The sequence below is a fragment of the Phoca vitulina genome, unplaced genomic scaffold (genome assembly GCF_004348235.1).
Source record: "Phoca vitulina isolate PV1807 unplaced genomic scaffold, GSC_HSeal_1.0 scaffold43, whole genome shotgun sequence".
Taxonomy (NCBI): Eukaryota; Metazoa; Chordata; class Mammalia; order Carnivora; family Phocidae; genus Phoca; species Phoca vitulina.
In genome coordinates, this window is record NW_022589746.1 from 4,830,936 (window position 1) to 4,855,175 (window position 24,240).

General features: G+C 51.1%; 1 protein-coding gene across 1 annotated transcript in view; it reads left to right on the plus strand.

Moving 5' to 3' along the window:
* The first annotated feature begins 349 nt into the window (after positions 1-349).
* The window catches only part of SLC35F3 (solute carrier family 35 member F3), a 116,124-nt gene continuing 92,233 nt past the window's right edge, over positions 350-24,240 (plus strand). Inside the window, exons 1-2 of the mRNA XM_032430374.1 lie at positions 350-681; positions 14,814-15,138. Of these exons, the coding sequence (XP_032286265.1) occupies positions 606-681; positions 14,814-15,138 (401 nt within the window). The 5' untranslated portion in view covers positions 350-605. The remainder of the gene's footprint in view (positions 682-14,813; positions 15,139-24,240) is intronic.

Genomic DNA, 24,240 nt, shown 5'->3' on the forward strand with positions numbered 1-24,240 from the left:
GGAAGCTTTGCTTTTTTTCCGACTTCTTCCTGTAAACCACAGTTCAGGACTTGGTGCAGGGAAGAGTCAGCTCTCAATCCGAAGTCAGACGCCTGGCTTTTTTAAACTCGTGAAACACTGAGGCTAAGTTCTCGGGTCTCCCCTCCCGTGAGCTGGTGGCGATAAAGGGCTGGTCGGGCAGCCGCTGGCCAGCCCTGGCGCCCTGACCCGAGGCCACAGCCAGGACAGGGCCGGCAGGGAGGGCCCCGGGCTGCGGGGCTGGGCGTCCCAGGGCGGAGGGCGGAGCAGGTGAGCCCGTGGGGTGGGCGTGGGGAGTGCACTTGTACGTGACGTTGGAGTTTGCAGCAACCTCCAGGCAGGAGTCTGTGGGCGCGTGTGTGGAGTGGCTGCGCGGCCAGGGAAGATGTGCTCGGAGGGGCGGCCGCCGCAGTGAGCCGGGCGGCGACAGGAGCCCGGCCGGCAGCCCCGGGGGCAGGGCCTGAGCGGCCAGCCGCTCGCGCTTCTCCGCGGCGGAGGCCACCGGGACCGGACCCGAGAGGCGCGCCCCGGCCGGCCCCAGGATGTAGGCGATCGGCGGAGGCGCTCCTGCAGGCGGACGGCTCATCATGAAGAAGCACTCGGCCCGGGTGGCCCCGCTCAGCGCCTGCAACAGTCCGGTCCTTACCCTCACCAAAGTGGAAGGTAACGGCCTGGGGCGGCGGGGGCTGGCGCGAGGTCGCTGCACCCCAGCGTGGGGGGGGGCCGCCACCCTGTCCGGACTGCCTGGCCGTGGGTGCCGCCGCGCTCCTCAGGAAGCGTCGCCCGCAGTGCAGCGCCCCGATGCCCGCTGCCTGCGGGGGGCTGGCAGCTCGGTAGCTCCCGGGCCGGGCTGAGCCGCTGCGGGGTCTGCGGGGCTGTCCCTGAGCTGCCAGAACACAGCGCTGGCTCCTGCCTGCGTGGCCCCCAGCGCGTCTGGCAGCAACAGGGGCAGCGGTGGCCTGAGCTCCTGCCGGTCCTGTCCTGGGGCACCTGCCAGCTGGGGCCGGGGAGGAGGGGGTCTCCTTCACCCTCCCCCCCACACACACACAGGCACGCGCACACACACACACACACACACACACACACACCACTTGAATCCCCTGGGTTTGGAGCATCCCCTCCACTCCTACCCCCACCCCCAGGCAGACCAGAGGTATTGCTCAGCCCTTGAAGGCAGGAGATGCTGCGGCAGGCCCAGCCATCTCTCCTGCCCCTGAAGCTGACCAGCCCACCCATGTGACTGCCCAGCTCCACCAGCAGCCTGTAAACGGGTCCTTTCCCCCACTCAGGGGAAAGACACAGGCACATAATCAGACACAGCTATCATTCTGCTGGTCTGGGACCTTCTTTTCTGGAGGGGCGGGGGGATGCAGAGAGAGACCAGCCTCAGTCCTTAACTTCTTCTAGCGGAAGGCGGAATGACCAGTGTCCGTAGAGCTGGCCAGTTTAGCCAAGTGAGGGCTGGGAAGGGGCCACCAGCCAGTGGGAAGAGGAAGGCAGATCCCCTCGGTTCCGCGCCCTCACTTATCCTGAGCTAACAGAGCCCAGTGCAACCAGTGCGGAAGGGAAAGCCCAGCTTCTGCCATGCCCTGGGGCCACAGCCTGGAGCCCGGACCTCTGTGTGATAGCTTCCAAGGACCTGCATCTCTCAGGAGTTCTTGTTTGTTACAGGGAGACAGAACCAGTAAGAATAAGACAGAAGCTAGCAGGGCACTTGGGTACACGCAGCCCATCCGCAGAGGTCTGCCAGGAGCCATCCTGGTACCGTTACCCCCATCCTACAGATGAAGACTATGAGACCGGGAAAGGTTGGATTGGCTTGTCCCAGACCTACCGCTAGCTAACAGATGGTGAAACAGGAAGGGAATCCTGGGCCTTCTGATCCCCAACCCATGCTTTTCAGAACGTTTTTCTACACTAACCTGCAACTACTTACCTTTTTCATCATTTTCTGTCTATAGAAGGTTGCTTTTTTTTTCCCTTCGTGTAGCTGTCTCTTCTTCCCCTCCCCCATCCCCATCTCGGGAGACACTTGATATCTGTCATCTACACCTGAATTGAGTGCAGCTGCCGACTTTCCTAAGGGGGTTTGCATTTCCAAGCCTTCTTGGGGACACCACCCAGATGTACATGCAAGTTGGGGAGAGGAAGGGTTAGATATATATTTACCTTAGGGAACGTGGAAGTGTCTACTCACTCCTGGGGTCCTTGTGGGAAGTCACCCCATGCCCACCTTTTAAGTAAGGCAGGTCGGTGCTGCTCCCCAACAACAGTGTCACCCCTGGTAATCCCCAGCCCATCGTGCAGGACGGGTCTGAGCTGCACTTGGGAGTCAGGCTGGGCACAGATGGTGAGGTCATCCAGGCTCGGTGCTGTGACCCAGAGGTGCCGCAGGGGGCAGCGGGTGACATGCCGGACCCAGGGTCACCTTCAGGGAATAAAAATGGGGATACCCTTCCCCAGTTCCCGTAGGGCTACTATCAGACGAGCTTTGAATTTCCTGTCCACGCTGACAACCTTAGCAAGGCGCGAACTTGGTTTTTTAACCAGCATTTGCACGTACCTATGGTGTGGGTGGTGGACAGTGTATGTAACAGAGAATCTAAGAGATCAGGGATCAAGACTGTGCTCTTCCCCCTGTACCATTGGACTTGTGTAAACCGTAACGACTGGACCTCGGTTACCTAGTTTGAGCCCTTGTAAAACAGAAGCAACAACCTACCTCAGCTCACTTTTGGGAATGCAGCGAGGTAGGCTAGGTGATAATACCTAGCACCTGTCTGGTGCACAGTAGGTGCTTAATAAATGTCTGGCAGTCCTCCCATCACAGATCGTCTTGCGCCTTCAGCAAACCATCTTGCTATTCTCAAGGAGTACGTGTGGGGATGGTATCTGGAAGCATCTGCACAGTTCCAGTGATACTAGAAAGCCCCCAGTTCCCGTTCTGTATGGGATCCCTAAGTGTATGTCAGCAGAAGTCTTCAATCCAGGATAAAACCTGCCCTTCGCATGCCTGGGCATATACATGTAGCACTTTTTTCTCTGCCTGTTTTTTTTTTTTTTTTCCCTTGGTGTTTTTGTTCAGTTTGGCTTTGGGTCTATTTTTTGAAACATTTGCATCTCGTGTGCTTGCTGTGGAAGTGCTGAATCATTTTGTTTTGCCTTGGATGCACAGGGCAAGGTGGTCCCCATACTGTGGTTGTTTCTGTGTGGAAGGCAGACAGGCTACAGTGATGGAACGCAGCCAGCAAGAAATATTTATTAGGTTTTGGAGTGTGTCTTCTATGGAGAGGCAAGAAGGCACCAGCATGCGGTACATAAAAAACCAAAATAGAAAATGCAATGCTTGAACTTCAACACAGAAAAATGAACAAGATGACTTCATTTACTCAACAAATACCTCGTCCAACCCTACTCCATCCTATTCCATGTCCCTTGTCCATTTAGTGAGGCCCTAGAAATGCAAAAACGAACAACATTAGCTTCATTCCCTTAAGGAAGTTTTAGTCTAGAGGAAAAGAGACATGGAGACCGAACCATTTTCTAGTATAAGATAGTAAGTTCTGGTTCAAAGCTAAGAACAGAGTGTCACAGGGACACTGATCATTAAGTAATGTGAGGAGGCCCTCCTAAGGAGGAGGCCTTCTTGAGGAGAAGACCTTTCTGAGCAGGAGGAGACCTGTCTGAGGAGGAAGCATTCTTGAGGAGAAGACTTTCCTGAGGAGGAGGAGGCCTCTCTGAGGAGGAAGCTTTCTGAGGTAGAGGTGTTGTAACCGAAGTGAGAAAACTTGTCAGGCACAGAAGGGAGGGAAGGCTGTTTCAGGCAGAAGGAATGGTGTGTGTACAGGCTTGGCCAGGAAGCCTGAGAAGGAGAGAGCAGCTGGGCCCCAGTAAGGGCTTGAGGCTTGAAAAGTGGTTCCCAGCCAGGTTGATGGCATCTGTCCCGTCTGACAGCATATCTTGTTCTCATATCCTTTTCCTCTCTTTCCCATCGGACTCAGACACCGAATATCGATCAGTAACACATGTCTAGTCGAGGAGTATTTCCTGGCATCATCTGTGTTCACAACCAGCTAATTCACATTCACTACAGTTACATTCAGTAGGAATTAGTAGTTGAGAACAGTATAACAGATTTCCCCAAGAGGGCTGCAACATGCAGTCAGGTGGGAAGAGTGAGGGCTTTGAAATTAGACGGATGGGGTTAGTGCCCGCCTCTCATGCTGAGCCAAGTAACTTTGGCAAATGATTGAAGCTCAGTGGGAATCCGTTCTCTCATATGGAAATGGGTGTTGACAATACAGTCCCTCTTACTAATGAGAGTAATGGGTTTTTTTGCTGATGAGCCTACCACGTTGCAGGCACTTTGTTGAGGGAGGTCGCTACCTTATTGCTATTTCTCCTAAAGGAAGTATAGGCACTGTCAGCCCGGTTTATAGACAAGGAAGCTGAGTTTCAGAGAAATCATTCATGCAAGGTCATGCGGTTGGAAAGCAAGGGTGCTGGGCTCCATGTCAGTATCTACCTGGCTCCAAAATGTTGCAACACCTCAGTACAATTGCATTTCGTTGGAAGAGCAGTGAGATTTACATCTGCTGATGGCACTTTGAAAGCGTTCAGGAAACGTTTGCTCACTGGAGCTCCCACTACAATAGGAGGTAGAGGTCTGGACCGTCCCTGGGGCTCCCTGTTGTTGATATTCTCCTGCTCCTGGGGCAGTTAGCCTGTCTCAGCCACCCCCACTGTAGGTGTGGCTACTTTGTTTCTATTAATGGGGTAGGGCTGTCATCCTGGGATGCTCCGTGATCACGTAAGTGGAGACCCAACCCTGCTGGTCCAGTCTGAGAGGAGTCTTGAAAAATATACTGCCGAAGTGTTCCTGTACCCAAAATGTTTCCCAGGTTGGATTGTCCAGGACCTGAAACCTCAATAACAAAAGTCACTTGTATATTGAACAAATATGTTACCTAATCGGATATTACTGAAGATGAACCGGATATCACTGAGGATGCCAGGGGGAGTCAGTTATAATCCTGACTCAACAGAGCTTCCAAACAAGTGAGAAATGTCACAAATGCATATAAATAACAATTACATGTTAGAATCTAATTTTTTTTTAAATTCCATGAAAGGATCATAAAATAAATGGCATGTTTCAGCAGAGGGCGAGCTCACTTCTGGCTGGGTCGCAGATGGCCACCACGCAGCTCTCTTGCCCCTGTTCCCCCCTGCTTTGCCAAAATGACACAGTCTAATGACAGTCTTTCCCACTGAGCCTGGATATGGCCTCAGAATCCTCCTCCTCACCCAGATCCAGGTGATGACGATCCATTCTTTGGACTTGGACTTCATCATGAGGAGGGCGGCGTGGAAGAGGCTGTCCTGTGGCCTCCGGGGTCATGGGCAGGAGGTTCGAACGCAGTGTTCCTGGGTTCCTGGCCACAGACAGAGGTGCAGAGCTGGGAAAGGCTGGTACTGCAAGCCGCCGGCTGGGGCCAGAACTCGTGTTGCTGCAGAAGCTGGAGGGGAGGGACGGGGCCGGGGTTTGGAGGCCTCCTGAATGCTGGGCTCAGGAGAGTAGAATGAAGCAGGCAGGAAGGGGAAAGGCACCATCGAAGTCTGAGAAAATTGGACAGTCTTCTATAGCTGGGTGTTCAAAATGGGTCAAGAAGTCTATTTCAACAGTCACAATAAATACTTTTTAATAAAGGATATTTAGGATAGAATCAAAAATACCCAAGTGTTTCACAGACAGTTTCAGCTGGAGGGCTGGAAAGGAAGCCCTCAAAGACGGCTCTGAAGGTTAAGCCTGAGCAATTCAGGGAACAGAGGTGCCGTTAACAGCAATGGGAACAGCAAGGGTAGGAGGGGAAGACACAGAGAAATGTAGACACGTGGGGTAGGGAAGCCAGGGACCTGAGTTGGTGGCGTTGATCTTCTTTGTGACGTAGGAAGTAGAATCATCTGCCTAAAATCATGGGTGGGGACTGGAGGCCTGCAGAGGTGGGAACAGGTTCAGGAGAGCTGTGTTGGAAGAGCCAAGAAGAGATGTAATTCTTAAAAGCCTTTTTGGCAAGTGATACTTTTTCACTGGTTAAGACATTGTGTGACTCGGGAGAAGATGTGCGGAGAAGAACGCTGGGTGAGGGTCAGCACCCTGACCTCTCCTTTCCTGCTCCCCCACATGCTAATTAATATACCAGATACGTTGCCTCACCTCTTGGAGCCCAGCCTTCTCTTCTCTGAAAAGATAGGGGATTGGAATAGATCTTCTATCGGCTCTTTCACAGGAAACATTCTGTGAGTCTGTTAAGTAGCTTCCTCAGCAGAGATGGGTTTATCTGATTAAAACCCTTCCCTGGCTATCCTCAGAGTGCAGAGCTCTGAGAAAATGGAACCCAGGACAAATAAGAGATTTGGCCTGTGCTTGTGTATGTGCGTGCTTGTGTGTGTGTGTGCACGCGGGCAGGTGTGTTCATGCAGATGCACGTACTTTCAGGGGTGACTTTGCTATTTGAACATGGGGAGGAAAGCCCAGCCACATGAGTACAACTTGCCCCATGAATCCTCAGCAGGAGGGAACTGCTGTCCCCCAGGTGATAGGGTGGTGCAAACAAAGGTATAGGAAGACCTCGGAGAGAAGCTGCAACTCCCAAGCTTTGCTCGGGGCAGGCTGGGTGTTTTCGTAGAAAAGCCTCAGGGCTCGGGATTAGCTGAGCCACGTCAGCCTCTGTTGATGCTGAAGGTGGGAGATAAAGCCTCAGAGGAGGAGTTTCACACCTTAAGGCCGACCCCACTTTCTGTCCTCGTTGGAGTACGTTCAGTCCTGCCTGTGCCTGACCAAGCTGAGAAGTTGGTGCTATTTCAGAAAAGAGTGCTTCGTTCTTCAAGATAAATTGAATAAGCTCCCATGCCACCAGTTAAAATACGGCCCTGTTGTCCCAGGAGAAGGCCCCAGGGCGCACCCCTTCCTTCCTGCAGAGCTGCATTCTGCCCCGAGGGGCCACCCCTGCCTACAGTCTGCTCTCTCGTATAACGGTGGCTGTCCCTCTGAGCCCCGCCAGCCTGAACTCCAGTCCAAGGAAAAACCTCAGCAACGGAGAGTGTGTGCATGCTCGCAGTGTGTGTGTGCGCGCGCGGGTCATCGGCAGCCCCAGAATACCACCGGTCTGCATGCGGTGACACCTGCTGTGTGTATAGGCGCGCAGACGGTGAGGTTCCCGGGGGCTGCACGCGCCGCGCCTGGCAGGGCATGCAGATTCAAACTGGATGCCCACGAGCTGGCTCACACACAGCCCTTCCTCCCCTCCCAAGGCGGACAGCCACCTTCCTTCCCCGGGGCACACACGGCTCTATTTAAAGCTTACCTCCAGCCAGACATTTTCCCACATGTCACATTCGCCTGCGGCTGTGTACGCGCCGGGATTATTGTAAATCCGCTGCATGAGGTGGCACTGTTTGGACACTTGGGAATCACGTGGGGACCTCCAAGGAAATGGGGAGCGGGGTGCACATGGGGTCCGCACGTCTGAGATGTCTTTACTGACACGGAGAGATGGCAGGAGCAGCCGGCCGGACTTAGGCCTGATTCAGTCCAGCTCGCCAGCTGCCACAGGGGAGGTCTTCGGGGAGATCGGGGAGAAGCCTCCCACCACCCCACTCCACCCCCCAAAAAGCAGCCTCCATTCACCTCCCAATTCTATATCCACACCCGGGAAAGAATTTGGGTTTTTAAAAACAACTTTGCAGCTGCTGTGTGCTCCGTCTTCTGTAAACTGCCTCGGGGACTCACTTTCCAATGAAGGTGCAAGCAGTGCTCAGGAGGCGCACACGTGTGAGCTAGTACCTAATATTTAAAATCTAGTGAGCAGGGCAGTAATTTCTCCTCCTCAAAATTCATCAAAATACGTACTCTGTCATCTGCAGCTCGTCCCCACATTGTGCACGATGGCGCTCACGGTCTGTGCATCACACCCCCACAAGCACAGCGCCCACCGCGGGGACGTCCCCAGGTTCCTTGGCTCCGGCTGCCGTAACTAAGTACCACAGGCTGGGTGACTTTGGCAGCAGACACTGATTTTCTCGGTCCTGGAGGCTGGAAGTCCAAGATCAAGGTGCTGGCAGATTTGGTTCCTGGCTTGTAGATGGCCACCCCCTGACTGTGTCCTCACGTGGCCCATGTGCACCCAGGGAGACCGTGAGAATGAGCTCTCTGCTAGCTCTTCTTATAAGGCCACACCCTATCAGATCAGCATCCCACCCTTACGACCTCCTTTGACCTTCATTACCTTCTTAGAGGCTTCATCTCCAAAGGCAGCCACACTGGGGGTTCGGGCTGCAGTGTATGAATTTGGTGGGGGGGACACAAACGGCCAGTTCGTCACAACCTCCATTCCCGGGTGCTGAGTCCTGGCCCAGAGTCCCACACCCAGTCAGGCTCTTCCAAGTTTAAAAACAGGGTCTGTCGTCTGGAAACGTGAGGTCCATTTTTAGTGATCCACACTTCTGACTGGGGTGTTGGGCACCATGAGCCTACATCAACGCTCCCCCTGCTTGTGCTCTCTCACTCTGTCAAATAAATAAAATCTTAAAAAAAAAAATTATTTATTTGAGAGAGCGTGATGTGGGGCTCGATCCCAGGACCCTGGGATCGTGACCTGAGCCGAAGGCAGATGCTTAACCAACTAAGCCACCCAGGCGCCCCAGCCTCCAACTTTAATTACCTGTGGATTCTGTTCTTTCCCTGTGCCCAGTGCCAGTCAGGAGCATGACTGGGGCCTTGGCCATGTCCAAATAATGGGAGTATTTTCTGACCCCAAACCCAGAAGTCCAAACAGATGGTCTGGCAAGTTCAGGTGGGCATAATGGGTCAGGAAATGTGAAATGGGGATTGCTTTGGGACATCCAGTGCCTGTAGTGACCTTCTACACGGGACAGCCTCTTCTTCCTGCTTCTCCAAACCACTACTTAAAAAAACAAAACGCAGTCACATGTAAACTCACTGAGCAAGTATTTAAAGAGGGTATCAGATAAAAGCAGAAGTGCATTTTTAGGAGATGAATTACACTTGCAGACGGCCATAAACAAAAGCTTTCTTCTAAGCTCTTCATTTTACAAAAGCTGTTTAGTTGGATGGCCCGGCCCTGAACTGGTGTATGTATCAGTGATCGATAAATGGGAACTGCAGGCCCTCTCCCCCTGGAAAGTCCAGGAAGAACAGAGAGGAGGCTCCCATTCCCAGAGCAGCTCTCCACCGTGTCGTTTGGACGGAGCTAGAGGTACCGACCCCTCTAAGACGTGGGCACGTAGCCACTTGGCCGCTTTGCGCTTCACAGCAGGTGTCAATAAATAGTAGTGGGATAAGCAGCCCCAAAACATAGCTAGTCCACCCAAGAGAAATGAAAGCATAAGTCACACAGAGAATTTTATGTCAGCGTTCACAGCAGCGTTATTCACAGTAGCCAAAAAGGGGAAATGATGTGCATGCCCATCAGCTGACGAATGGAGAAACACAGTGTAAGAATATCAAACAACGGAATACTCCCCAGCCATGAAAGGATGAACTGTTGCCACATGATGCAACATGGATGAACTCCAAAGACATTATGGTAAGTGAAAGAAGCCAGATGCAGAAGTCACATATGAAATATCCAGAATAGGCGGATCTGTGGAGATAGTAGCTTTTCGCTGCCTGGGGTTGGGGGTGGGAGTAGGTAGTGGCAGAAGGTGGGCATCAGGACTCATGTTGGTGCGATGGAAATGTTCTAAGACTGGATAGTGGTGATCGTTTCACAGTTCTGTAAATTTAATGAAAATCATGAATTGTACTCCTAAAACAAGTGAATTTTATGGTTATGAAATGTATGCCTCAAAAAAGCTATAAAAAATAGCTATATAGGTCTCATTGATAGAGATGATATTGGGGGCTGCCCCCTCCTGGTCTCTGTATGGGGAATCGCCTTTGCTTCTGGGAGGCTGGGACCGTGCCAGCCAATGGGCCTTTGATCCCAGCTCTGGGTCTCTTACCCCTAAGACATGACTTGGGCACTTTCTAAGCACAAACTTCCCAGATGCTTTTTCATAGAGTCACCGACAGTCCACTTATTCTCAGGGGACCTCAAAAAAAAAAAAGTCTTCTCCTGGAAGTTTGGAAGAGCCATTTTATGCGAACTTTAAGAGTGAATGCTTTTCCAGTTTTTCTTGCTTTCTCATTATAGAAATGGACTTTCACTGAATAAACACCAAAAAACCCCAATTCATCATTTTCTCAGGGGAAAGCAGTGGACAACTCATGAAACAAAGGCTTGCCTTGGTCTCAGAATGAGGTGGTTGCTAAACCAGACCTCCAGCTTACCCATCAGGACCTAGAGTTTCCTTGTCCTGAGCAGACCCGGTCTCTAGGAGCTGCTTGCACTTGACCCAAGATTGTGAATGCTTTCTAAGCGCTGGTAGGAGACCAGCATTGAGTGTGATTTTACAGGTCATAGGACTGATGCATGGTGTCAATAAATTGCCTCTCTCGGAGATCAGAGCTCAGGATGGAAGTTCATGCATGGATCTGGTTACATCTCACCATGCCATGGAGTACACATTGTATACAAGAGAACGCTCCTCCAACACACACACACACCTTTTTCTACAATGGCTAGTGGAAGCAACTCAGGCAACAGAACAGGGAAGAGCCACTCATCCCCCAGTGCTGCTGAGTGAATTAAGTGGCATAACCAAGAGGAGATGCTTGGCTCCACCATTACAGCATGTACGACCACTGGGTCAGAGTGTATAATCTACTTGCATTGCTCCCAGAACTGTTGGCTCAAATGCAAGGTTAGGATGGAAGGCACAAGATCATCAGTAGAGGGGCAGTGAGCGGGAAGGGGTGTTAGAGAGGGAAGGGTGACATAAATAGCATCCCTAGTCGTATAATAATGGTCAAAGGAGCTGGGACAGGAAACAGCATGAGGCTAATCCAGCACTGATCTCTTTGAAGCAGTCTGCACTGCCTCTTTCAGCTGTTACATATACTGAGGGAGTGAAACCAAATGCAGAGGAATCGCTTGACTTGCAGTTTAGGATGGGAAGGAATGTCAGCAAAAGTTTCCTGCACTTGAAGATTTGAGAGGCTTTTGAGAAAGGGATACTGCCCCCCCCCATTGTAATTCCTCCTCTCTGAAACCTGAGCATAAATTGAACAGTGCACTGAAAATGACCCTGAGAATGGTCCATGACATGGGATGCATTTGCTGCCTTTCGAATAGTGGAAAATGAGTGCGCCTACAAACCAAACTTATTATGTCACTCTATACTTATTCCTTAACTCATTGTAGCTGTTCGTTATAGACACTGGGGCACGTACTAATGTAGGACTAACATCTGAATTTTCTCTGGTCCCTTTGGCCTGAACGTCTGACCAAGGCAAGATTGGGTGTCCCAGTGGGCTCTCCGATCCCACTGCCTTGCTCACTGCTCCTCAGCAGACCATGTGTATTCCTGACCCTGAACTTTGCTCCCCTTTTTACTCAGAGCCTTTCTGTCTTTCAAGACCCAGGCCAGGCTTCTGTTTCATCTGGTTCTTTTCACTGTTATCACAGCCCACACTGGTCATGCTCTGTTCAGGATTTCCGTTACAGCCAAAATCTGTTTTGCACATAATTGTTCTGTAATGCTTTCATAGGTCTGTTTTGTCATTCCCAGACAGGCTGTAAGTTCCTGAAGAACAGTAATCATGCTTTATATTTATTTTATTGACTGTCCGAAGCTCTTGGCACAGGGCGGATGCTTCATGGCGGTTCCCTAGCTAACTGAGATGTTCCTACGATACATCATGCTGTATGGAGCCCTTTGAGACTTAGGAAGTCCGTGCCATTATGCATTCGGTTAAATGAATGCTGGATGAAACATAATATGATCCCAGTTTTGCTGTGTGTGTGTGTGTGTGTGTATGGTGCGAAGACACAAAAGACTAGGAAAAATGCCGCAAAATCTCAACAGTATTATCTCTGGTTACTCAGATTAGTGTGAATTCCTTATGAGTTATGCTCTTCAGTACTTTTGTAAACTACTTACAAAGAATATTTTTGGTTTATGGGAAGTAGGTCTACTCTAACAGAATATTAGGAATGAGTGAGGTAATGAAATTGATAATTATTGTTATCATAAGAAGCTCAGTGCAGTGAAATGGAAAGTTTGCGATGAATTCGGGTTGGACGCCTAGGATTCTTTGTGGGTCTATTCCAGTGTTTCCCAAAGTGTGTTCCAAGGGGCACCATTCCTACCACAGGTGTTACATTTAAATAATATGGGAAACAAGGGCGCCTGGGTGGCTCAGTTGGTTAGGCGGCCAGCTCTTGATTTCAGCTCAGGTCATGATCTCACGGTCATGAGATGGAGCCCCACGTCAGGCTCTGCACTCAGTGAGGAGTCTGCTTGAGATTCTCTCCCTCCCCCCTGCCCCTCCCCAACTTGTGCATGCATGTGCATGCACTCTCTCTCAAATAAATAAATCTTTAAAAATAATAATAATAATATGGGAAACACACATTCTATAGCTGTGGAAATTCACAATGTCCATTAGCCCTGAATATTCCTAAAGCAAAGGAACCTGGCTCTGATCTACCTAGTATTCCAAACTTTTTTGATCATGGAATCCTTTTTGCTTATAATGCCTGTTAACATGTTGGGAAGCATTGTTCTGATTTTTAAAGAATAGCATAGATTTTCGTTTTGAATGTCTTTGTATTGCTTGTATATTATTAAATATTCCCTTGGTTAAATGATCTGAAAGGGTGACAAAGTTAGGAGTTTGACTTCTTTATTCCAAATCTGTGGGAGCATTTTAACACAACATCACATGATTTGGTGACTTTCTCTGTCATCATACCAGGACACAGCATCTGTCATTACTTCATTAAGTTTTAAAACTGTATTTGCCACAATGGAGAACTAAATGAAGAAAACAAGCCGCAAGCCTGAATTTACTCACCCTCCTCCAGAGTCCATCTTCAGTAGGAAGTTAGTCGTGGGAAACTGTATTTTCTTTTTCTGCAGATTTTTTTTTTCATTTCCCTATGAGGTTTTGATAGTGGTAATGATAGTTGAGAGATCACCCCCAGCACCGCTTGGAAATTATCCCAATATTGAAAGGTTGCAGGGCTAACCCACAATGTCAGGTAATCGGTGTATAAATTGAAATGTGCGTGCTTCTATCTGAAATTGAATTTGCCTTAAGTTGTGGGGATTCGCTGGGAACGACGTCCAGACATCCTGGTGAGAGGGCATAACACAGAAGGATGGGACTCTGCCTTGCTTTTACCATTCTGTGCCTCTCCCTCCCCTCCATCCCATGGCAGAAACACACAATTTGCTGGAAGCTCAGAGGGTGGTTATGCATTTGATTTTCCAAATGCTTTCTGGCTATCCTATATACTCACATGAGAAGAAAGAAGAAGAGGGACATTAAACATTAATAAAGCGGGTACGGAAGCACAATATAGATGGGGTCAAGTAGGATTAGGGCCAGTAAAGGATGTGATCTCTCCCTCACTAGTCACATAAGGGCTTGGGATTACCTTTGGCTAAAACAGATACAGCCAGGGCTGGCCGTTCATCATAGGATTAGCTAACGTCTGTGTAAGAGGCTACTTTCAGGATTTTGCCTCATGGATTTATTGTGTTTTAGAAAGTGTGATATACAAAGCTTGGTTTAATGTCATTAAACAAAATATACAGAGTATATGTGACCCCGGTGTATTTTGCACTGTCTCTTGTACCCCCGTGGTGGAGACCGCCTTTTAGCACTGGGCGCCCCCATTCCGCCAGGTGCCAGGCTGAACGGAAGAACGGCAAGTACGCTATCTCCCGGAGGTTTGCATCTGTCCATAGTTACGCCCTATGCGAGGTACAGCTCTGTTTAAATTTTCCAGCTGACTGACACGCACACAATCATGAATGAAAACCAAACAGTGGAAAATAAGGTCTTTTCAGCCCCTCGTGGGCTGTGGGAACAGCGCCGCAGAGCCACGCTGCGGGCTGTGGCCTGGTTTCCAGAAGTCACGTGGCTTAGAATGGAATGTCTGAGGCCTTCCACGGCGGCCGCTGCCAGAGGCTGTGGTTTTTAAGTAACACTTCGACGTGCAACTGAAGGCCATCAGCAGGAAGATGAGACAGATAAAGAGGGGAGAGAGAAAAGTCTCTTTTTCCTAGGCACGCAAAATAAGATGAGCATCTCGGCGTCTGTGCCTTTAAGTAACAGGCCGGAGGAGCTTCTTCCAGTGTCCCGGGAGCTTTTAGAGGTCAGGGCCTATGACCTTCGCATGCAGGCATCCCCAGTCCCTGGCATGCCCACTGCCCTGTGGGCACAGCAGGACTCGTGAGCAGGCACAGACCAGGGCGGAAAGATTTCAGCCTGTGTGTGTTGGACAGATGTTTCCCAAACACTGATGCGCGCACAGATCACCTGTTGAAGTGCAGCTTCGGCTTCTGGGCCTCTGGGGTGGGGCCTGAGATGCTCCATTTCCAGCAGGCTGGGGGGTGGGTGCTCATGCTGCCAGCCCAGGGACCACACTGTGAGGGTCAGGATCCCGGAGGATAACAAGACCAATGAAAAATGTCTTCCGTTTAAGTTTTGTTTCAGAAAGCTGCCTCCACAGCCCCTCATCCCCCGCCGCCCAGGGTGGCTGGCCATGACAGCGACAGTGGGGTCAGGTGCCTCCTGGCTCCCGCCCACGCCTTGGTCTGGGGCGGTGAGGGGGAGGTGTGCAGGCCCCCCAGGTAACCAACCCCTTCTCTTCCCCCAGGGGAGGAGCGCCCCCGGGACTCCCCGGGCCCGGCGGAGGCCCCGGCGCCGGCTGGGGCGGAGGCCGGCGGCAGAACGAGCCACCAGTGCTGGAGATGCTCCCGGGCGCAGCTCAAGAAGATGTTCTGGGGCGTGGCGGTGGTGCTGTGCGTGTGCTCCTCCTGGGCAGGCTCCACGCAGCTCGCCAAGCTGACCTTCAGGAAGTTCGATGCTCCTTTCACCCTGACGTGGTTTGCCACCAACTGGAACTTTCTGTTCTTCCCCTTGTACTACGTGGGGCACGTCTGCAAGTCGGAGGAGAAGCAGTCTGTGAGGCAGCGATACAGGTAGGCAGCTCGCGGACGGCAGGCCCGAGCTCTGGGCTGCTCTCCTGAGTGCTGGTGCCGCTGGGCTGTCCGGAAGCTGGCGCTGTGTCGGGCCGGTGGGAACAGTGGGGAGAGGTCCCAGAGTCCCCTGCTGTCTGAGCGGGGCCAGGATCGGGATTCTCTCCCTGCCCCCTGGGGCGGTGAACACCTGCTTCCTGTGTCTTCCGCCCTAAGAACTCCTTTATACGAAACAAAAGGCAGCATCTTCTAGAGAGAGCCTGTGGTAGGTCCCCAGAAAGGGTAGAACAGGGACAACTCTATAGCTCCGTTACCCCTCCTCAGGCTGGGGTGAGCAACACGAGTCCGTGGAGCCAGGTGACACGGCTGCTTCCTGTAACTTACCTTCCCTCATGGAGATGTTCGCTGCAGAAAACCGATTACTCATTCTCCTTCCAACCCAAGACATTTCCTCCTTTGGTGATGTGACTGCACGGGTCTGATTACCCAGCAGTGTGGCTCTCAAAATCAAAGCAGCATCTGAACGTCGTTGACTCTGCTTTCTCATGTGGAGCCCACTGCTATGACCTCCCTTTCACCAAAAAGCCAGAAAGCCTGACAAGCCCTCCAGCTCAATAGAGAGCAGGGTACCCCCAGCCCTCCTCGGAAGTCAAATTGTTGGTGTTGACCTTGAGTCCTCATCCTAGGCCAGTTGTGGGATCTCACGGTTGCCCTAATTGGAGGCCCTCTGTGGGCTGTGTCGAGGGCTTCCTGCTGGCCCAAATCAGAACTACTCAGGAAAAAAACCAGGAAAGAATACTGGCCAAGGTGACCAGGTGGGCCCTGAGAGCTTAGCTTTGGTCAGCCCCAGAGGTGGGAAAAAAAATTGAAAGTTGAAGGTTCTTTACTCCTTTACACTGCCTTCTTTCCCACTTCACCCCACCTCGCCGGACACATGTCCCCTAAAACCACCACGCCCCCCGTACCATCTGCCTCAAGCTTCAGCCCTGTTCTGAAGTTGCCACCAGAAGTCACAAGATAAGTAAAAACAGGGAGCAAAGAGTTTGGGGAATGGAGGTCTAGACTCGGGTCAGGATCTTTCTGTGGGAACCTACCATTAGATGTCCCTATAAAGTTACAGGTGGAGATGTGAGGTGCCCAACTTTTGTACGGTTCAGAGAGAATTCGGACTGGCTCCTTTGTTGTAAGTCAGACCACTGATTCTAGAGGAAGGGGCTCCGATGGAGCACGGACTGAGTCACAAGGCAGCCTCACATGTCCCCTTAGTGGAAAGGATTCAGAGCAAAATCTGGGGACAAGGTCTGGGGCAGGAGTAAGGAGCCTAGAGCCCAGAACCAGGGCCCAGGCCTGGGGCATTCTCAATATTAAATTAAACCAATGGCTTATGGACCAGCCAGAAATTGCCAAAGAGGCGCTTAATACATCTCTCTTGAAGAGCAGCCAAAAGCAGACAGGTTTAGAAACTTTGCTAGGGCCCACGATTGTCCCCAGGGCAAGAGGAAAATAACGGTCTGCTTTTGGTCACAGACAAGAACAGATATTCAGTAAACAATGTACTTAACAGTGGTGTAGCTCTGAGCATAGTTTGTGATTAGAAGTTTGCCTTTCTTTAAACTGACTAGAATATTGAGCTCCTTCTTCTTAACAAAGAGCTCAAAGTGAGCTGCTGTGGCCTTTCTTGAGAGAGAATCACTGGCAGAGAAGGTGACAAGGGTTTCCCTGCTCCCTTCACCCCTGCGTGCTGAAACGAGGCCTCCCCTGAGGGCAAGACAGGCTGCCGCCTTAAACACGTATCCCCCTCGTGACCACTGCTCACCTCGGGACAAGACAGGCACTGCGGGCCACTCAGGCCAGGCCCCGCAACCCTTAACTGACTGCTGAGAACAATACAGAAGGAACCGCGCTCGGTGGTGGTTAAAGAGTCCAGGTGGGAAAAAGGTGAGGTCCCTGAAGTGGATTAGTTCAACACAGACATCAGTCAGCACAACTTCGGCTCATTGTCTCCCTGTACAAAGTGTCTGGGAAGGACCATGAACAGATTCTGGAGGTGGAGTCAGCTGGAGAGCAGTGATGGGAGGGCCAGTAATCACAACGTGATCAGGGAAGCCAGCTAAAACCCTGCCCAGTTTCTACAATAAAGCTTAGCTCCACCTCTTTAAAAAAAAAGTCACAAAACCTTTCTTGAAAATCAGCTCTGAGCAGAGCTGCCCCATTTACCAACTGGTTACTGGGTAGCTGGTCCAGCTGCGCCCATAGCCGTGGGGGGGGGGGGCAAGGAGGGATTCTTCCTCAGGAAAGGGAGAGAGACATTTTCACATCACCGACTTGACTCAGGAGATGGTGACTCTGTCACGGTGACATTGGGAGTCCTCGAAACAGACTTGGGGATTCCTGGAAGTCAAGGAAAACTGAAATCACCTCTTCCATTTTGGGGCTTTTGTCAGAATTAGTGCTGGCGAGGGAAAGATCTAGAGGCAGCTGAGGAGTTGTGTCTCTGGCTAAAAGAAGTGTTTTGGCAAGAAACTAGGCAGAAAAGAGCAAAGGTAGAGACCTTTATCACAGAGAGGGAAGCGGTGAAGGTAGGTCTTCTTGTGGCTGTCAGGAAGCAATCAGATGGAAGGTTCTCTGCCCCAAGCCCTCCCCTGCTAGGCTAGGTTTCCCCAGCGTGAAGCTGGAAAAGTCAGCCGAGGCAGAGGGGAAAGCAGCCATTGCCCAGCGCAGAGCCCCTGAACCCCAGCGAGTCTACCTGAGATCTCGCTGAAGGGCGGACGCTGATTGATTTGGTCGGTCTGGGTGGATCTGAGATTCTGCTTTCCTCAGGAGCATCCCGGGGATGCTGCTGGAGCCGCTGCTGGCCCAAGGGCCGCACCTTGACCCTAACAGCCCTGGAGACACGTGTGAGACTTAGCTGCAGGTTTTTAAATGCTGCCAGTCTGACCAAATGCAGGAGCCAGGATTCACCGTACCACGTAGCACTGATGAGTGACTCACTTCGGGCCCCGGGGATGTTTGAGCCCCGGTCCTGTGCCACTTTAGAGGGAGGAGAGGCTCCACGGGTGATCACGTAAGCTCTGGGAGCCTCAGGTGCTGATTTGTAAATGGAATGTGATGACACATGCACCGTCTCGCCCACGAGATTGTTGGGTGATCAGATGAGACACCGTACAGGCAAGTGCCCTATCAGCTGTGAAATGCCATTAAAATGTGAGGAACTGTCACTGCCCTGTGCTGTCCTCTGTGGGTTGCAGCCAGGGATGTAGCCCAGGCCTCGTTCATCGGGTGCCTTGCGGTGATCTATTTACATGACAGGAGTGGGTGCAAGTGCTAAGCCTGTGGGGTCATGCAGGGGTTATTCCTTGGAGAAATCCGCTCCGGATGCACAAGGCATCCTAGGATTGACCCGGGCTTCTCATGATCGGGCACTGTTGTCAGGAATTAAGAGTGTGAACGTGAAAACCCCCCAGCCCAAGCATCCTGGGTTCCCAGTCTCAAGCCTGTGGTCCCCTCGTGTTTGCTGACATGCACCAAGGAAGCAGCAATGCCCGAGACCCAGGACAGGCTCTGGCCATGGAGATGCGTGTGGGTGCTGTAGAAACTGCCGGCACAACCCGACAGGGGTGTCCCCGGAGTCTCCTCCACAGCTGGGTGCTGGGGAGGAGGCTGCATCAGGTCCGTGCAGGTATGACTTTCCGGGACAGGAGGACAGCTTCTCAGATCCCAGGGGCCGCCACGGGCAGCAGAGATCAGCCAGAGAGGATCTGGAGCTCCTGCACACTTGTCAGAAGGCCTTCCAGGAATTTCTACCTGTAGTGACCTCTTTTCATAAGCAAACGCTAGAACCTTCTGCTATTGCGTAGCTGCCAGAAGAGTGAACGGTACAGTGGTGACAGATGTCATCCTCTGCCTTTGGTAGTTTTGGGCTTCTGTAAGCTAGCCAACTGATTCTGTTTCAGAAACACCGAGAAACAGTCTGAGCCAAGAAGGGGGCAGTTTTGATGCCTTTCATCTTAAATCCTGCCGGGGCCCAGTGTGTACGTAGCTGCGCGGACTTAATGCAGGAACTGTGTATGGTCTTGTGGCAATAACATTCAAGGACTAAGGAGCAAAGTGGAGCGGTTGCGATCCAGACGTTTGTTCCTTCTGAAAGCAGCATCGCACGTCTTGTCTGGGCGAGGCACTAGGGACACAGAGATGAAGGAGCACCCGGTATGAGAGCCAGACAGGCAAGCAAGGGGGGTGGGTGTGCATGCAGGGGAGCCTGGGGGAGAGCCCAGGTGCCTGGGTCCTGGGGCAGGGTGGGAAGGTTTCTTCGAGGAGATGACCGAGGAACAACCTCTTTAAAGACAAGCGGACAGTGCTCTGGGTGCTGGACCCCGGGCAGGCAGAGTAGCTCGGGGAAGCGCAGAGGCTACACAGAGAGAGCATGGCCCGTGAGGGAGCTCTGATTGGCTGTGGGACGTAAGTGGGGTGGGGGAAGTTAGACAGGAGCAGCCCCTGGTGACCTCCCACACCTTGCAGAGAGGGTTGAATTCTGGCATGAATCCTGGGGGGGAGGAGGGGAGTGTGGAAGGGTTCTAGGTAGAACAGAGAACAGAGAAGCCATGAGACTGGATCTAGAAATACCACCGCCGCGCTGTGGGACGTGGAGCAGAGTGTGAGGCTGCAGGCCCATGCGGTTGAACAAACTCTTGTTGACGTCTGTGTATGGGGCATGCGGACACATGTGGGGAACGCAGGTGATGTTCCTTGCCGTAGGAGCTCACGATGAGCAAGAGAGAGAGACCCACATGGAAACCAGAACGAGCTGTAAGGAGGAGGCAGGCAGGAGGGCGGGCAGCCAGGGAGTGCGTGGACAGGGCAGGGCAGATGTTAGAGCTATAGTCAGATTGAGGCCCAGAGCAGAAGGGCTTTGGATGCTGCTGAATCAAGGGCTTTATTCTCGAAGCAGCAGGATCCTTGGGGACATTTTGAGTAGAGGACAAATATCATCAGAGCTGCTTGCAAAAGTAAGGCTCCAAGCGCTAATTCCACAACTGCTTACAGAATATGCCCCATTTCACATCAACAGTACAGTGACTCGCGTGTTTTCATTTTTTGTTTCTTTTTGGGGTTTTTTTAGCGGGGAGAGAGAACCCAGTTTCTGAGAAATGCCAAGATTTTGAGTGTACATCTTAAAGTATTACAAAGCTGGATCTCTTGCTCTGAATTGTCACTTCTTCTTCACCCTAAGGTGAACTTTTATATTGGTGAAAAACATTTTGGTGGTCATTTTCTCGACAAACTCAGGCATTCTGAAAATAGGTCCATCCAGGAAACTTTGGCACATGTTAGTGGGGCCCAGTGTGAATGCTAAGGCATCACCAAGGCAGTCCTAATTAGCAACATCCCAGCACACCCCTGCCTTCCTGGTGCCATGGGGCCTTCTGTCTGATGCGAGCTGGCAAGAGCTTTCTTACCCTGAGCCCCAGACATGCTCTGGCCTGGTCTCCCATCAACAGCTCTTCATAGGGTGAGGGCACTTTGGAATCAAGACCTTCCACTCTAGGAGGATGGAGATAGGTCTTCATTTGTTCTACAAAATCTGCCAAGGTTCTAGGTGCTATGGATAACAGCAGTGACCAAAACAAGTGAAAAATCCCTGCCTTTGTGGAGCTTACATTTTAGTGGGGAAACAAACAGTAAACAAATAAAATATATGTCCCATGAAGCCAGGCTGGAGGGTTGGGGTGCTGAGTGGGGAGGCGATGGTGTTAGGCTGGGGACCTCTCTGTCTGTTGAAGGGGCCTGTGGTTACCCCAACATCTCCCCACCCCACCCAGACCCAAATGCCTGGGTTAGCCCTGCTTACCCACTGGCTCGTTCATTCTTGATTTCTACAAGCATTCCTTTCTGCACCTACTCTGACCCTGCACCGCGGGGCCCTGGGGAACGGAAGTTCCAAGCACATTCTTGCCCTCGAGTTGCTCATAATCCAGTGGGTGAAGCTACCTTTGTACCCCTGGATACAGGAGTCAGGTGGCAAGGAGGCCTGACCCGTTTGGCCTCCCGTGGGACCCGAGAGCCCTGGCCAAGCCACCAGCTCAGAGGGCCCAACAGAGGGACGGAGGGGCAAAACTGTCTTGTGCTCAGCACATCCCTCTGCCTGCACCCTTCCCCCTGACTCGGAGCAGTCTTGTTTCCTGTCTTATTTTCCAGAACCATCAACCCCCAAAGCAGCGACATGTCCAGAGAGCCCTGCAGTTGATGTGTGATGTTTTGTTGTTTGTTTTTGTAATCAGTTTAGAAAAAAAATGGGCAAAAATTGAGGAACTTTAGTTTTTAATTGGCCTGTGTCTTCCGCTTGGTGGTAAATAATGGCAGTGGTATGTAACCATCTTTATGCCAGGAGATTTTGGTCAGGCTCGCTGCTGAAGCAGAGTACCTCCTCCCCACTCCACCCCCTGACACCACACAGGTGCACACGCACACACACAAGCCATGCTCCAGGTCTGAATGGGAAGTTATAATGGGTCCCAGTGTCAGCAAAAGAAGAAATGAGATGGGTGTGACTGACATAGGTTTAGATCATCTCTGCCTGTTTTAAGATATCATTTGAAATATTCAAGGATGCATTAGTGGAGAAATGAAAGACAGAGCATTGTCCTCATGACCCAGATGGTGACAGCGCCCTCCTGCTTTTATACCGGGTCTCCCGTGCTCGGAAGGGTCCACCCCTGTGTCCTCTCATCATGGTGTTCATCGTGTAGCTCATTTGTTTCTCCTTATGTCTCATCCCCACCTAACCCCTGCATCTCAGCTAGACAGCTGCTGACTCCATCCCAGGGAAATTCAGTGACAGCCAGACTCTCCCATAGATGAGTCCAGAATATTCTACAAGTGATTTTTCAGCTTTCACTGAGGCAATAGGAAATACTGTGTTAGCTCCTGATCTCCTCTGTTCTCATGTACTTCAGCCTCCATCTATCCCCTGGTTATCTGAGGTCTTTGGTAATCCCTAAAAGGATATCAAGGCTTTGGCTTTGAAGTTCAGCAGTTTTTGGAGATTATGTAATTTAACCTTGTACTTTCAGAGCACGTGGAATTCAACCTTAGCAATGTTATGTTTTCCCATGCGGCTTCATGGAAGTTTTGCCAAAGGTCAGATCCAATGCTCATACTTGTGGGTTTGAAGAATAGTAGCCATTTAAGTAATTGCCGTATCAATGGGATTACTGCTCTTTGGGGGTCCAGATGCCTTAGGCTAGACTTATCAACAAGAAATATAGTAAAATTGTGCCAGGGCCCTTGTGAACATTTGCAAGATCCATGTTGCAGTGGCACAGAAGGTGTAGAGCAAGGAGGGGTTGCTTTCCAGAGGGTGATCCTAGAGGAGCCGAGTTAATAGGCAGTGGAGAAGGGCCCCTGTGCATGGATGCGGGAAGGTTCTGAGAGACACGTGCAGGTGTGTATGGGCTGCCAGAGGATGCATGCCGCTGATGGGCACAGGAGAAACAGACCCCACCCCATCCCACCCATTTCTTACTTTCCATGTGATTCTTAGTCATAGAGTCAAAGTTAGTAAGCCAGCTCACGGGCATATTGGAATTTTAAAATTTCACCACATTTAGGGAAAAAAATCATCTGCACGGAGGTCTTAAAAGATCAGGAAGGGACTTTGAGGATTCTCTGATCCAACTCATCCATATTATCAAAGAGGCCACAGATGCTCAGAGAAGGGGCATGAGACCTTTGTTCTCTTCAGTTCCAGACCTCTTTAGATATGCCGCCAGGAAGGAAATAGGTCAACACTCTTTCCTCATAGGGAAGAACAAGGAGGCAGTACCTGGGCAGGACGGAGCAACAATGGGTAAGAAAGCCACCAGCCGACACTGGGGGCACAGTGATAAAATGATCAGAATGCAGGCTTGTCCTTGGACAGCTCAGGTTCGAAGCCCAGCTTTGCCTTTATTTCACTCTGTGGCCATAGATTGGTCACCAAAAACTCTAAGCTTCACTCCTTCTCTCTAAAACAGAGCCCCCGATACCCACCTCTGGGGGTTGTAGTTGGGATTGCCCTTCCTCTGGGCTCTCAAAGCTCTTGTCTAGACCTTGTGTTCCACCTGCACAGGCTTAAATGTGTTGGTATGTATAAAGCCCCAAACTGCACTTGGTCCAGAGGTTTTGTATCCATCTTCAGTTGACTTTAAATGTGAATCCCCAGACTCACACAAACCATGGCTCCCACTCTCTGCAGATTATAAGATGATGATGATGATGGTGAAGATGATAGCGATGATGATGATGGTGATCATGGTGATCATGGTGATGGTGACGGTGATGTTGGTGATAGTGATGATGGGGATGATGGTGATGATGATGATGGTGGTGATGGTGATAATGATGGAGAATATTCCAACCACAGATAACCTAATCTTTCGCCTCATGAATATTCAGATAAGCCATGTAGCTGGTGTGGAGCCCACAGCAGAGAGAATGGTATCATGCCCTGTCATTATTTTGGGCTGTCAGGATAGGGGCACTTCTTGGCAGAGGTGAGCTTTGAGACAAGTTTGACAGGAAAAAGGCAAGGAACTCATGTGGTACATGAGCTGAAAGCCAGACAGAAATTCAAGGTGATTCATTTGTCTAAAAAGCAATGTCCTGTCAAGCTCTTGATGTTCTTTTTGGATTTTTGGAAGCTAAAAAAAGGCAAAGGGGGGAAATGCTGGTGCTGTGCAGAATGCTAAAGCAGATGCATGTCATTTTTCTTCCACTGGCATACCCGAGTCTTTATTGTACACAGCTCTTAGCTAAATTGGAATGGCCACCCATGTCCACAGGAACAGACATTATAATGGCTTCCAAAGCCCTCACCGATCTTCCTGCCCCATACTAGTGTGCACCTACTAGTGTCATCCCACACAAGTCCCCAGGGATACAGGGAGGAACAAGGCCACATGACAGAGGAAAGGGACCCCGTGCACTGGGGTCAGGCTGGTTCACGTTCTCAGATCCACCACTCCACTTACAAACTGTGCGACTTTGGGTAAGTTGTTTATAAGTGCTCCCTTTGCTTCAGTGCTCTCACATTTAAGAATGGGGGATGGGGCGCCTGGGTGGCTCAGT